At 35.3% G+C, this 16,181-nt stretch overlaps 1 protein-coding gene across 1 annotated transcript in view; it reads right to left on the reverse strand.

Moving 5' to 3' along the window:
- Nucleotides 1-2,579: 2,579 nt before the first annotated feature.
- Nucleotides 2,580-16,181, reverse strand: part of LOC143402373 (amine sulfotransferase-like) — a 29,526-nt gene continuing 15,924 nt past the window's right edge. Inside the window, exons 6-8 of the mRNA XM_076859813.2 lie at nucleotides 15,747-15,841; nucleotides 13,255-13,441; nucleotides 2,580-5,196 (exon numbers count right to left, since the gene is read on the reverse strand). Of these exons, the coding sequence (XP_076715928.1) occupies nucleotides 5,075-5,196; nucleotides 13,255-13,441; nucleotides 15,747-15,841 (404 nt within the window). The 3' untranslated portion in view covers nucleotides 2,580-5,074. The remainder of the gene's footprint in view (nucleotides 5,197-13,254; nucleotides 13,442-15,746; nucleotides 15,842-16,181) is intronic.

The raw sequence follows: 16,181 nt of genomic DNA on the forward strand, positions 1-16,181 counted from the left end.
CATTACCTAAAAGAAAAATAAACATGCTCTTGAAATATTGACATTAATGCAGACTGAGGCCAAACCAAAGCAGATGACGATCATGCACTGATTTGACCATCAGATGATTGATGCTTACATAGCTCACGTAAAGCAGACTGTGCACTGGAGCCCTAATGCTGTGGCTTGAGTTAGATCAATACAAACCTCTTTGTACTGAGATGAATGAGAAACAGGCCAAAAAGTGGAGTTTTAACTCCCGGAGTAGTTCAAGATGAAATTCCCATGGGTTCATCCTCCTGCCTGAAGCAGTGGTCTGGCCCTACCTGAGAGTACTCACTATGGGAGGTATGTCTTGATAAGTTTCATCAAGCCTCATTTTGTAAGGGCCAATAGACAAGGAAAGCAACAGCTGAAAACTATGTGAATGACTGATTGTTTCTTACTGCCTGGTTCTAGTTTTTTATAAGTTCAAGAAAAATCCTTTTCTAATATTCTATAAATCATTTTAATGAGCTACCATGTTTTAACATAAGCTAGTTAGAAATAAATTATTCCTTTTTTAACAAAGTATTTGACTAAGAAAGCTGTACTAGGAGTTTCAAAAATGAAAGATTTATGTTCCCTATAGCGAGCCATCCATGGACTGTGTGTATGAGCTATGTGCATTTGAGCCTATGAGGGGACTGGACAGGCGTTCTGTGCTTCTTGGGCTGTGCCACAGCAGGTATGACTTTCCTCTTGCTCTGCCTGTGATCCAACACAGCACCTGAGATGGGTGTGGCTTCCCAAGATGTCAATCAACCTGGGGGACCACAAGACATCACCACGCAAGCCCCCACCCAATCCCTTGTCTTATTTGGGTGGAATATTCTATGAAAGGCTTTTCCTCAATAAATAGGGGGGTTTCAGGTGTGCCCTATCTCTTGCCTCTTGCCTCCCTTTCTCCCATTTCCCTCCAACATAGGAACTGAAGTCTCAGAGCCGCCTCTGACACCCCCAAAAGGTACTTCTGTGTTTGTGTGGTTTTTTGTTGCCAGCCTGGCCAGCTGGTGACAGTTCTCCATGGAGATATAAGTAGATGTTTTATCTCCAAATTAAAAGTAATCTAATTGTATTGGATATGTAAAAGTATTCTATAGCTGAAACAATAAAAAATGTAGTGAAAGAAACATTATTATTACAGAAAATTGAGTTAATGAAATAGTAGTTTAGAAGTTTCTGAGAAATGAAATCACAGGATCATAGAATATGGTTATTTGATGCTTTTGCTTTTGTTCTAAAGCAATGAAGTGATTTTCATATCCACAAAAATATATGAGAATATTTATTTCCCTCCACTCTCTTCAACATTGAATATTCCAGTTTTTAAACTTTACCAACTATGAATTAATGTTTTGACCACTTAATGATTGGAAAGTCTTTTCCTGTTCTTTAGAAATTTTCATAATTATGAATTATTTTGTAAATGTTATAAAAGTATTACAAAATACAGAAAAACACACAAATCATACCTATGAAGTTAGGTGAATAATCATAAAATGTCTAGCACTGAGCAGGGAAAAGAATATTCCTAACATTTCAGGAGTTCTCTTATTTATCTGTCTAGTTACCCCACTGTCCCCTAAAGGTAAATATTCTCTTGACTTCTGAAACCATAGATTAGTTTCATGTGTTTTTGAGTCTTATGTAATGAAACTTGAAATTTGTGTCAGGGTTTTCTTCTACTGAATATATGTTTCTGTAATTCTTTAATGTCTTCCAAGTATTTGTAATTCACTCATCATTACCGATATTTAGTTTCATCATTTGAAATGTGATAATTTACTTTTTTGGAGTATACACAGATGTTGCATTGTTATCAAATGACTTTGATAAGTGTCCACCAGGGACTAATGTTTCAAGGCTTATTCCCCATCCCTTAATGATATTCAGAGATAGTGGCACTTTTAAGATGTAGGGCCTAGTGCACTAAAGTTAGGTCATGGTGGCTTGTACTTGAGGGGAATATTAGGACCCTGGCCTCTTCCTCTTCTTCTCTGTATACTTTCCAACTGCCTTGAGATGAACAACTTTGCTCTACATGTTCCCCACCATAATGTAATGCCTCGACACAGGTCCATAAGCACTGGGCAAAGACATCATGACTGAAACCATTGAAATCATGGACTAAAATAAAACTTTCTTCTTTATGGGTTGATTATCTAAGGTTTTTTTTTCTTATTTTTTCTTTTTTTTTTTTTAGAGAGAGAGAGAGAGAGAGAGAGAGAGAGAGAGAGAGAGAGAGAATTCTTTAATATTTATTTATTTATTTTAGTTTTCAGCGGACACAACATCTTTGTTGGTATGTGGTGCTGAGGATCGAACCCGGGCTACTGCTTGAGCCACATCCCCAGCCCCGTTTTTTTTTTTTTTTTCTTCAATATTGTAAATCTGAGTAATGTCAGAGTCCAGCTCCAACAGGGTATTTCAGGAGACAAACGGATGGTGAGGAGTCGGAGAAAGGGGGGTGGAGAAACAACACAGACACAAAAGTGAAGGTGCTGAATCCCAAAATTTACTTGTGAAGTTAATTATATATACTTTTCATTTTGGCAGGCTCACAGTACTTTGTGGTTACAAAACAGGAATTATTATTCAAAGAAACAAAATATTACATAGTTACAATTAGATAAGAAGAATGTATCTTGGCTTAGGCATAAGCAAGCATTTTTACTTTCAATTCGCGTTTTGCTTTGAGCTGTTTCTGCTTAGTTAGCTTTTAATAATAGTTACAAATGTCCCAGACTATTGTCCTATACCTTGACTATTCTTTCTTGACTTACTGACTAGAATTGGTGCCACGGTTATGGCAAGTGGTTAACTTGAGAAGAGAGGCTACTAATTTTAATCAAACAAGAGCAAGAGCACAAACCATTGTGCACAGGAACAAGAACAAGTTGCCCAGTACTAAGCGCTAATCTGTCTTCTTAACATTAATTCTTCTTCTCTAGATTTTAATTTAATTTCTCAAAAACTTCCTTGACCGTTTTTCCTACAGGGGGTTTTCCATTAAACATTAACAATTTACGTTCCACGGATGAATCATTGCATTTAGAGCAAACAGATTTATTCTTTAGAAGTAGTTGCATTAATTGGGAAAGTCATGTTTTTTCCTTCATACTTAATGGTCATATGAAAAGTCTCAACTATACTTATTAAAGGAAAACAAAAACATACCAGCCCATTCCCAGAAACATACTGCGCTCCTCCAGAGGATGGACGCCTTGCGCCATCCACCTCAGTAGGGCCTTGCCATTGCCTGAGTCAGGGGAGGGGCACAGCAGAGTAATACAGTTTGTTCCCCTTTGATGTTCGTTATGAATGGTGCTACTCTTAAATGTTTGTGATTTTAAATTTATTAAACTTTTCCTTTTTGGTTTCTTTTACTGCTTTTATGCTTTATGTTTTTCTCATTTTGAGAATTATAAACACACAAGTAATTTTCTAGGTATTTAAAATAAGTTTATCTTAAATATTTATTAAATTTTATGTTGCATAGATTTAATGAATGATACACTATGGTTATAACCTTTGTTTTCATCCAAATACATAATGGCTGAGCCAGTAAATAACTAGTCCACTTTGAGGAGTGGATGAGCCCCGGTTATTGGCTATTTCTGTGGCAAAAGTCAGACCTGGGAAACATTCCTTGCCAAAAGGCAAGGATGTGCACGGCTTTGATATCTGGCTCTGACACTAAGAGTTATCAGATGTTCCAGTGAAATAGGTATTCTAGGTACAGCAGGATAGTTATAAAACTGTTTCTAGCTCTGTGATGTTTTAGTGCACACAGAAGCCATTTGATAACTCAAAAGCCTTGAACAATTACAGAACTTCTGTGGTTTGACTTCCTGATAATGAGACCTGATAAATAAACATGCTGAGCTAGTTCTGAGCTAGTTCCTTCATCAGAGGGCAGTGTCCCACCTGGCCCCAGCTTTGCTTAAAAAAGTCTGTGTTTTTCTTTGTCTCCCATTGCCCTTACTTGAGAACCTTTGTTGTTGCTGCATGGATTGCAGCATGACTTCTTCAAATATTATGCTTACTATTACATTTCAATATTCACAAAAATTTTTTAAAAAACAAATATTTTTAGATTTATGTGGACACAATACCTTATTTATTTTTATGTGGTGCTGGGGATCAAATCTAGTGCCTCACATGTTTGAGACAAGTGCTCTACCACTGAGCCACAACCCTAGACCTCACAAAACTTTTGAAACCAAAGAATTGAAGCTTAATTGCAAGAACAATGGATGCAGGAAGCCACCCATGAATTATTTGCGGGTCTTCACCCAGTATGAAAGCCAGGGAGATTCCAGTTTTTCCTTGGGAACTGGCACATGATAAAGGCACATGATCTTTATCTCCAGTCTACCAGGAAGATCCCTCAGTAGCTCTGCAAATGATCATAATCTGTTAGAAACTGTATAGCCCACCTTGTACTTTTTTCAGCAAAGAACATTCCATGGAAAGCCTTTGAAGTTTCCCAATATAAATAAAGCAATCAAGAGTTCCATTTTGCTCTTTTTAGTGTGGAAGCTCAATGGGTATGATGGGCTAGCCCATCCTGTCCTTGCTCTTTAAAAAATATTTCCTGTGTTCTGTAGTTTTTTTCATCAATCTATTTTCCTCAGCCTTTATTCCAGAGCCAGCCCATTCCACTGAGGAAACCCATTTCTACTGCCCACGTGGGATGTGGGTGAGAGATAGACTTGTTAATGTTTAGTTGATCCTTAACTTCATTATAATGAAAAAATACACACTACCAAATACTCCCTGAAGACTTTCAGAAACAAGTCACATTTTATGCTTCTTATTTTCCTGTTTTAAAGCAGGTGATCCAGGTAGCCTACCTCCCAAATCAATTTAAGCTTTGATATGTCAAAGCATTCATCAAATTAAAGGCAACTAATCTAAGCATAGTTTACTCATTCTATTCAATAGCTTTAGAATTAATAATTAAATGATAGGTAGAAAGTTAGTGTATAAGTTAAATTTCACCCTCTGATTAATACATTTTTATATAATTATTTTACACTTGGTTACAATTCTACTCCTCATTAATATCCCAGATGAACTTCAGTGGAAAGTCTCTCATGTTCCTCTTGAATATTCTATCAAATCTTTCATTCTGTGCCACAGTCAAATGATGTTTCCAATCTCCAATGGTACCTAATGGAATAAACACATAAAGAGAACACTTATGAATAAGGAACACTCTCATGGCAAAGGTTATCCCAATCCATCTTAATCTCTTCTCCAATCCAAGATAAATTTTTAACTTCTCCATGGGGTTGGATACCTTATCATTCCTTAGGAATGAATTTAAAAAGACCTTTAGGAACACAACAGTTGAGTAAATTTAAATTTCAGTTCCCCATATTAGACTTTCACCACTTAATCTTATCCATTCTTTAGGAAGAAAAAAATCTAAAAGATATGAGTATATTAGGATTTAAAAAAATATTTTGACTATATGACAGACATCATACTTAGCAAGCTACCATTATCTAATGTAATATGATTCTCAATGAAAACCTATAAGATACATATTTCTTCATTTTTACATTATAAAAATGGAAACCCAATGATCATCAACTAAAGAAGTCAATGTCACTTGGCTACAGACGTACCACTATTGCAGTTTAGCTTGATAGAAGATAAAAACCATTATTATTACAGGTTTCTTTGACTTATCCCAAGGCAGAGGTATGTCTTTCTGAGAACTCTTGGGGGGAAGGCACCAATAGAGATTGCTTAGTCACTGGTGATGCTCTGTTCAAAGGGGATTCTGTGCAGCTCACAGCATTTATTGGTTCCTGGCTTTGAGTTCAAACGCCAGGTGCCCAGAGATAGAAGAGATACGGGCACAAGTTGATAAACCTCAATTAGGCTATTGTGTTCACAAACTTTCATTTTTGTTTATCATGAAGAAACTTTATTGATTTCTTCCTTCCCCTTCCCCTGCCTTTCCTCCCAAGAATTACGACTTTTATTATGTGTAATCCACTAAATGCAAATAGGTGAATGTTCCGAGGCTGTCTATAGTACTCCTAAGTCCCTAGATACCCCCAAATACTCCTGTCTATTCTCCTGTTAATATCCCCCTTCAGTAGAGCAATCTTCCAAGGTAGCTAAGATATACTAACCTCCATACAATCACATCATCTGACCTAAACATAAAGTCTAAGACCAAACCTCAGTTCTCTATACATCATCAGAATCCATATGCCTTTTATGAAACTAATGAATTTACTTTAAATTACAATTAAACTCAACATCTCTAGACATTTTCTCCCATCACAAAGGAGAGATCTTGGCGCTATACAAAACCAAAACAAATTTATAGGAGAAAATAGTAACACATCAGTCCAACAGAGCTGGAAAGAAATGTGAGCGTCATGAAAAAGTAAGGAAGAAAAGGAACACAAACAATGCAGGAGAGCTTAAATTTATAGGAGATGCTAGAGGCATCAGAGAAATGGTCAGATAAAGAATTCAAGGCATACTTGATTCAGATGGAATGGAATCTTAAAGAGGTCATTAGACAGCAAATGCAAACAATAAAAGATCACTTTGACAAAGAATTACATAAACAAATTCAAGAAGCAAAAGAACAACTCTACAGGGAGATAGAAGTTATACAAAAAACAAACAGAAATCCTAGAAATGAAGGAAATTATAAACCAAATTAAAAACTCAAATGAGAGTATCACCAGTAGAGTACACCAAGTAGAAGTCAGAACATCAGACAATGAAGACAAAAATATATTATCTCGAAAAGAGTCTAGTCAACTCAGAAAGGCTGGTAAGAAACCATGAGCAAAACATTCAAGGGATATGGGATATTATAAAAAAAAACAAACTTAAGAGTCATTGGGATAGAGGAAGGTATAGAGGTCCAAACCAAAGGAATGAGCAATCTGTTAAATGAAAAAATTTTAGAAAACTTTCCAGACATGAAAAATGAAACAGATGTCCAAAACCTAGAAGCCTACAGGATGCCAAATGTACAAAATCACAACAGACCAACACCAATACACATTATTATGAAGATATCCAACATACAGAACAAGGAGAGAATATTAAAAGCTACAAGAGAAAGGAGGAAGATTACATTTAGGGGTAAACCAATTAGGTTAACGGCTGATTTTTCATCACAGACGCTGAAAGCGAGAAGATCCTGGAACAACATATTTCAAATGATGAAAGATAATGGGTGCAAACCAAGAATATTGTATCCAGCAAAATTAAGCTTCAGGTTTGACAACAAAATAAAAACCTTCCATGATAAACAAAAGTTAAAAGAATTTGCAGCCAGAAAACCAGCACAGCCAAGCATTTTGGGCAAAACACTACACAAAGAGGAAATGAAAAACAACAACCAAAACCAACAGTGGGAAGTACCTCAGCAAAGGGGGAAAAACTAATCAAAGAGGAAAAACAAACCAAATTTTAAAATAAATAAATAAATAAACAAACATGACTGAAAGTACAAACCATATATCAATAGTAACCCTAAACGTTAATGGCTTAAACTCACCAATTAAGCGACATAGGCTAGTAACCTGGATTAAAAAAAAAAACAGATCCAACAATATTCTGCCTTCAGGAGACTCATCTGATAGGAAAAGACATACACAGACTGAAGGTGAAAGGTTGGGAAAAATCATACCACTCACATGGACCTCGGAAGCAAGCAGGGGTGGCCATACTCTTATCAAATAAAATGGACTTCAAGCCTAAGTTAATCAAAAGGGATAAAGAAGGACACTATATACTGTTAAAGAGAACCATTCAACAAAAAGACATAACAATTATCAATATATATGCCCCAAACAATGGTGCTGCTACGTTCATAAAACAAACTCTCCTCAAGTTCAAGATACAAATAGACAACAACACAATAATTATGGGTGACTTCAACACACCTCTCTCACCACTGTAGGATCTTCAAAACAAAAGTTGAATAAAGAAACTATAGAACTCAATAACACAATTAATAACCTAGGCTTAACCGACATATATAGACTATATCAACCATCATCAAGCAATATACTTTTATTCTCAGCAGCAAATGGATCCTGCGCAAAAATAGACCATATATTATGCCATAGGAAAACTCTTAGCAATTATAAAGGAGTAGAGATAATACTATGCATCTTATCTGATCATAATGGAATGAAACTGGAAATCAATGATAAAAGAAGGAAGGAAAAATCCTGCATCACTTGGAGAATGAACAATATGTTATTGAATGATCAATGGGTTACAGAAGACATCAAGGAGGAAATTTAAAAATTTTTAGATATAAATGAAAACACAGACACAACATATCAGAATCTATGGGACACAATGAAAGCAGTTCTAAGAGGAAAATTCATTGCTTGGAGTTCATTCCTCAAAAAAAGAAAAAGCCAACAAATAAATGATCTCATACTTCATTTCAAAGCCCTAGGAAAAGAAGATCAAAACAACAGCAAATGTAATAGAAGGCAAGAAATTATTAAAATCAGAGCTGAAATTAATGAAATTGAAACAAAAGAAACAATTAAAAAATTGACAAAACTAAAAGTTGGTTCTTTGAAAAAATAAATAAGATTGACAGACCCTTAGCCATGCTAACAAAGAGAAGAAGAGAGAGAACTCAAATTACTAGCATATGGGATGAAAAAGGCAATATCACAATAGACACTAGAGAAATACAGAAGATAATTAGAAATTATTTTGAAACTTTATACTACAATAAAATAGAAGATAGTGAGGGCATTGATAAATTTCTTAAGTCATATGATCTGCCCAGATTGAGTCAGGAGGATATACACAACTTAAACAAACCAATATCAATTGAGGAAATAGAAGAAGACATCAAAAGACTACTAACCAAGAAAAGCTCAGGACCGGATGGGTATACAGTAGAGTTTTACAAAACTTTTAAAGAAGAACTAATACCAATATTTTCAAGCTATTTCAGGAAAAAGCAAAAGAGGGAGTACTTCCAACTTCATTCTATGAGGCCAACATCACCCTGATTCCTAAAACAGACAAAGACACTTCAAAGAAAGAAAACTACAGACCAATATCTCTAATGAACCTCGATGCAAAAATCCTCAATAAAATTCTGGCAAATTGGATACAAAAACATATCAAAAAGATCATGCACCAAGATCAAGTAGGATTCATACCTGGGATGCAAGACTGGTTCAATATACGGAAATCAATAAATGTAATTCACCACATCAATAGACTTAAAGACAAGAACCATATGATCATCTCAATAGACGCAGAAAAAGCATTTGACAAAGTACAGCATCCCTTTATATTCAAAACACTAGAAAAACGAGGGATAACAGGAACTTACCTCAACATTGTAAAAGCTATTTATGCTAAGTCTCAGGCAAACATTATTCTAAATAGAGAAAAATTGAAGGCATTCCCTCTAAAATCTGGACAAGACAAGGATGCCTTCTCTCACCACTTCTATTCAACATGTTTCTCGAAACACTGGCCAGAGAAATTAGACGAAAAAAATTAAAGGCATAAATATAGGAAAAGAAGAACTTAAATTTGCAGATGACATGATCCTATACCTAGAAGACCCAAAAGATTCTACCAGGAAACTTCTAGAACTAGTAAATGAATTCAGCAAAGTGGCAGGATATAAAATCAACACCCATAAATCAAAGGCATTCCTGTATATCAGTGACAAATCCTCTGAAATGGAAATGAGGACAACCACCCCATTCACAATATCCTCAAAAAAAAATACTTGGGAATCAACCTAACAAAAGAGGAAAAAGACCTATACAATGAAAACTACAGAACCCTAAAGAGAGAAACAGAAGAAGACCTTAAAAGATGGAAAGATATACCTTGTTCATGGACAGGAAGAATTAATATCATTAAAATGGCCATATTTCCAAAAGTACTTTATAGGTTTAATGCAATGCCAATCAAAATTCCAACAGCATTCCTCACAGAAGTAGAAAAAGCAATCATGAAATTCATATGGAAAAACAAAAGACCCAGAATAGCTAAAGAAATTCTAAGCAGGAAGAGTAAAACAGGTGGTATAGTAATATCAGATTTTAAACTATACTACAGAGCAATAGTAACAAAAACAACATGGTACTGGTACCAAAACAGGCAGGTAGACCAATGGTACAGAATAGAGGATGAAGAGACCAATCCACAAAATTACAACTACCTTATATTAGACAAAGATGCTAAAAGCATGCAATGGAGAAAGGATAGCATCTTCAACAAATGGTGCTGGGAAAACTGGAAATCCATATGCAACAAAATGAAATTGAATCCCTTTCTCTCACCATGCACAAAAGTTAACTCAAAATGGATCAAGGAGCTAGGAATCAAACCAGAGACTTTGCGTCTAATAGAAGAAAAAGTTGGCCCTAATCTCCATCTCATGGGATCGGGCTCCAAATTCCTTAATAGGACACCTATAGCACAAGAGTTAAAATCAAGAATCAACAAATGGGATATAATAAGTGAGGTAAATAGGGAGCCTACATCGTAGGAACAAATTTTTACCCCTCACACTTCAGATTGAGCTCTAATCTCAAGAGTATACAAAGAACTCAAAAAATTAAATAGCAAAAAAACAAATAACCCAATCAACAAATGGGCCAAGGACCTGAACAGACACTTCTCAGAAGAGGATATACAATCAATCAACAAATACATGAAAAAATGCTCATCATCTCTATCAATCAGAGAAATGCAAATTAAGATCACTCTAAGATATCATCTCACTCCAGTAAGAATGGCAGCCATTATGAAGTCAAACAATAACAAGTGCTGGCGAGGATGTGGGGAAAAGGGTACACTGTACATTGATGGTGGGACTGAAAAATGGTTCAGCCAATTTGGAAAGCAGTATGGAGATTCCTTGGAAAGCTGGGAATGGAACCACCATTTGACCCAGCTATTCCTCTTCTTGGACTATACCCCAAAGACCTTATAAGAGCATACTACAGGGACACAGCTACATCAATGTTCATAGCAGCACAATTCACAATATCTAGACTGTGTAACCAACCTAGATGCCCTTCAATAGATGAATGGATAAAAAAATGTGGCATTTATACACAATGGAATATTACTCAGCACTAAAAGATAACAAAATTGTGGCATTTGCAGGGAAATGGATGGCATTAGAGCAGATTACGCTAAGTGAAGTTAATCAATGCCTAAAAAACAAATGCCGAATGTCTTCTTTGATATAAGGGGAGTGACTCAAAACAGAGTAGGGAGGAAGAGCATGAGAAGAAGATTACCACTAAACAGGGATAAGAGATGGGAGGGAATGGGAGGGAGAAATGGAATTGAAAGGAAGATGGAAGGAGACCCTCATTGTTATACAAAATACATGTATGATGGTATGAGGGGAAAGAAAAAAGAAAGAGAGAGAAATATGTCACAGTAGATGGGGTAGAGAGAGGTGATGAGAGGGGAGGAGAGCGGAGGGGGGGATAGGAAGGGCAGCAGAATACAACAGACACTAGTATGGCTGTATGTATAAACGTGGCTGTATAACCAATGTAATCCTGCAATCTGTACACATGGAAAAATGAGAATTCATACCCCATTTGAAACAAATATATGATATGTCAAGATCATTGTATTGTCTTGAGCAACTAATAAAAACATTTAAAATTTCAGTTATTGTATTTTTCAGCATTAAAAGCCTCTTTTGGTTCTAAAGAAAAGAATACATACAAACAACAATAAGTGTTGGGTGAGGATGTTGGGGAAAAGGCACACTTATACATTGCTGGTGGGACTGCAAATTGGTGTAGCAGATATGGAAAGCAGTTCGAAGATTCCTTGGAAAACTGGGAATGGAACCACCTTTTGACCCAGTTATCCCATTCCTCAACTACACTCAAAGGACTTAAAAACAGTATACTACACGGACACAGCCACATCAATATTTATAGCAGTACAATTCACAATAGCTAAACTGTGAAACCAAAGGAGAGGTGCCCTTCAGTAGATCAATGGATAAAGAAAATGTAGTATGTCTACACAATGAACTATTGTTCAACAAAAAAAGAGAACAAAATCATGGCATTTGTAAGTAAATGGATGGAGTTGGAGAATGTAATGCTAGGTGAAGTTAGCTAATCCCCGCCAAAACAAATGCTGAATGTTTTCTCTGATTTTAAGGAGGCTGATTCATAGTCAGGTTGGGAGGGGGAGCAAGGAAGGATTAAACAAATTCTACATAGGGAAAAGGGGTGGGAGGGAAAGAGAGAGGGCATGGGGGTAGGAAAGATGGTGGAATGAGATGGACATCATTACCCTAACTAAGTACATGTATAAAGACATGAATGGTGTGAATATACTTTTTATACCACTCAAGGTATGAAAAATTGAGCTCTGTATTTGTAATATGAACTGTAATGCATTCTGTTGTCATATATAACAAATTAGTTAATTAATTTTAAAAATATAAAAACTAAATATCTAAGTTAATTTATATAAAATACTTAAATAATTACTTACAAATCAACATTTATCACAATATTGTTAAATTATGAATGCTACAAAATAAAATATGAATTAAAATAGAAGGCAAATTATGGTTTAGAATGTAGTAAGTTAAATGTTTAAATTAAAAACTGTGAACTTAAAGAATATCAATTAAGAGGGAAATATATCTATTCTTAACAACTCCTGGCATATAATAGATTATACGAAAATAGAGATCTTAATTATTTTTTGAAGTAATTAAATTCATAGCAGACAATACTATGAAGATATTGCACTACTTTTTTGTGAGGAAGCACTCTGACTTTTAGGAAATAATATTCCAAACATCCTCTCCCTTAAGAAAACATGCATTAAGTTTACTTGGAATATTTAGAAGAAATAAAGGAAAAAAGGTTATTGTTCTACTGGTTTAATATATCCATTGCTTTCACATAAGACAATAACAAAATTTAAAAAGAGTAGGTCATGTGACCTATAAGAAAAGAAGGAAATATTTGTTAAACAAGTTAAATTGTCAGACTGCATACTAAAATACAGCTAGGTTCCCTGAAAAATACTCCAGGTCTACTTTCAGTTAGGATGATTGATCTTCTCTGTTCTCAAATATCATTATCACTGGAAGAGACATATTGGAAGCACTGATTTTTTCTCGTAGGTTACAAAGACCCAAAAGAACTCTCAATATTTTTGCTACTATAAACCCCTGAGAATTACCTTTGCGCAGGAAATTTCTCTCATCATTTCTAATTCCAACCTTATGTTTTATAATGTCTTTATAATTTGCTAGTGGATTACACTTCATGTTTTGAAATTCAGCCTGTCTCACAACAGAATCCAAATCTTCTTCACTCAGTGATTTTTCAAGAAAATTGCAGATTTTAAGCACTGAACTTCTGAGGTCCTGGAAGAGTCATAGTTATGAAAGAATATTCAGTATTTGAAGGATACATGAGTTACATACAGGTAAACACACAACACAATCAAGTATAGATGAAAAATTCCAACTTGCAGGCACTGTCAATGACTTCTTAAATAGGAATCCTAAAGTTCAAGATATAAAAGCAAAATTAGACAAATGGTGTTGCATCAAATTAAAAAGCTTATGCACAGCAGTGGTAACAATTAGCAGCCTGAAGAGAGAGCCAACAGAAGGAGAAAACATCATTGGCAGCTACACTTCTGACAGATAATTAAGATTCAGAAAATATAAAGAATTAAAAATAACACACACACACACACTCACAAAGAACAATAACCCCCACCCAAACAACACATTCAATAAATCAGCAATGAACCAAACAGACATTTCAAAAAGAAGTACAAATGGCCAACCATTACATTAAAAATGTTCAATATCTTTATCCCTTTATCAAAGCCACACTGAAATTCCATTTCACTCCACTCAGAATGTACCAGTAACACAGGAGATTGAGGAAGGAGGATGGTAAGTTCAACGCCAGCCTCACCAACTTAGTGAGACCCTGTCCCAATATCAAAAAATAATTTTTAAAGTGCAGGAAGTATAACTCAGTGGTAGAGTACCCCTGGGTTTAATCCCTAGTACCAACAAAACCAAAACAAACAAACAAACAAAAAATCCCAATAAATGCTAGTAAGAATGTGAGAGGGGAAATGAACCCTTATGTACTGTTGGTGGGACTGCAAATTGGTACAGATATTATGAAAATCAGTATGGAAGTTCCTCAAAACACTAAAAATGGAATTACCATATGACCCAGCTCTACAACTCCTTTGAATTTATCCAAAAGCATTAAAGTTAGCATATAGTGATATGTTAAGGTCTATAAACAAGTCAGGATGGTGCCTGGCATTTTGCCAGAGGGAGTGGTTTGTGAAGTAACGCCAGCAAGCCATTAAGTGTGGAGATTCCTTATTGGTTGACTGCTGTATCTAGTTTATGTTAATTAAGATAAGCTGTGTGGAATGTATATATACCCCTCCTGTCCTACAATAAACTGCTCCCTCTCCTGCTGTGTCAATGTACACAAGTTGCTCATCATCCCCCGGTTATTTTGCTGCAGCCAGACTGCGGCAGTGATACATGCATGTTCATGTTCATAGCAGCAAGAGTCACAATATTCAACATAGAAAAACAGCTATTCATTTTCATAGAAACCTTCCTATGCAAAACTGTTCTATATATTGAAATAAAGCAATATATCCATCAGCATATAAATGAATAAAGAAAAAATGTGGCATATGTACAGAATGGAATACTATACATTCTTAAAGAACAAAATAACGTCATTTTCAGAAAAACAAATAGAACTGGAGATCATCATTTTAAGCAAACTAAGCCAGACTCAGAAATAGAAGTATCATATTTTTTTCTGTCTTATGTGGGATTTAGAGGGAAAAAAGAAGGCATGAATGTATAAGAGAAGAAGAAAGGAGTCAGGGAGTTGAGAAGAGAAATAAGGGAGCATATGGGGGAGTTTGGAATTGATCAAAATATGTTACATGTATACATGAACATGCCATACTGAAATCCATTATCAAAAAGTGCAGGAAATGTTACTCAGTGGTAGAGAACCCCTGGGTTCAATCCCCAGTAGCAACCAAACCAAATCAACCAACCAAACAAACAACCAAAAATAAAAATAAAAATAAAATAAAGATCATGTGAAATAACTTTGAAAAGATAGTTAAAATGGTATATTTTAGCTATGGATATTTTACCACAATTAAAAAGTGCAATGGGGATAAAAACAAACTAGAAATACTATATGCAATAGCTGTTCATAGGAAAGATGGATTAATTCTATCAGATTTCAGACTTAAAATAGACCTAAGCTCATTAATTGAAATGAAGATATTAGTGAATAAATTTCCTAGAAAGTTAAACCCAGATTAAAAGAAAAATACAGAACTGGGAACTAGGGACATTCAGAAAGATACATCATGGAAGGACAAAACGGGTCAGATGCCTTCATTGCCATATGTGGTGGATATAGCAATGTGACTGTGGATAATGACTGTGGATAGTGAGAACACAGCCCTGAGGAAGACCTATTAATAAGGGACAGGCAGGAAATTAGGAACGCCACCCTCTTCTCTGCACTATTAAAAGCCTAAAGAATAGTTAGGTATGAAAATGACTAGAAGAATGTGTTTTGAAGAAACCAAGAGAAGAAAGGGCTTAGGAGAATATATACATATATTTTTAAATAGCCTTCTTATTTTACCTTCTTCATATCTTCATAGCACGTGAACATAATATTGAAGTCATTTCTGTGTTCATACCAGCCTCGTATGTGATCAAACCAACAGTTTGCTTCCACTGTGGAAAAAAAGAAGTGAAAAAATAGATGAAGATGTTGCACTTATTGAACAGCAGACTATATTTTCTCCGCCTCCTCCTCCTCCTTCTTCTTCTGAATAGCAATCGCTATTCAGAAATAAAAATTTCCTACCAACTGACATCTATATTACTGTTTTTAAATGGGTACTGTATTGGGAAACAATCACATGATTTTCATAGAAACCTCCCTATGCAAAACTGTTGTATATATTGAAAGAAAGCAATAATACAGAAATAAAACCCAAGGGTCTAAGTTTGAAGATAAATTTTTTAAGGTAAATTTCTTACCTGCTTCCTTCACTGAAAACATGTTTTCATT

Source organism: Callospermophilus lateralis, chromosome 6 (assembly GCF_048772815.1).
Source record: "Callospermophilus lateralis isolate mCalLat2 chromosome 6, mCalLat2.hap1, whole genome shotgun sequence".
Classification (NCBI taxonomy): Eukaryota; Metazoa; Chordata; class Mammalia; order Rodentia; family Sciuridae; genus Callospermophilus; species Callospermophilus lateralis.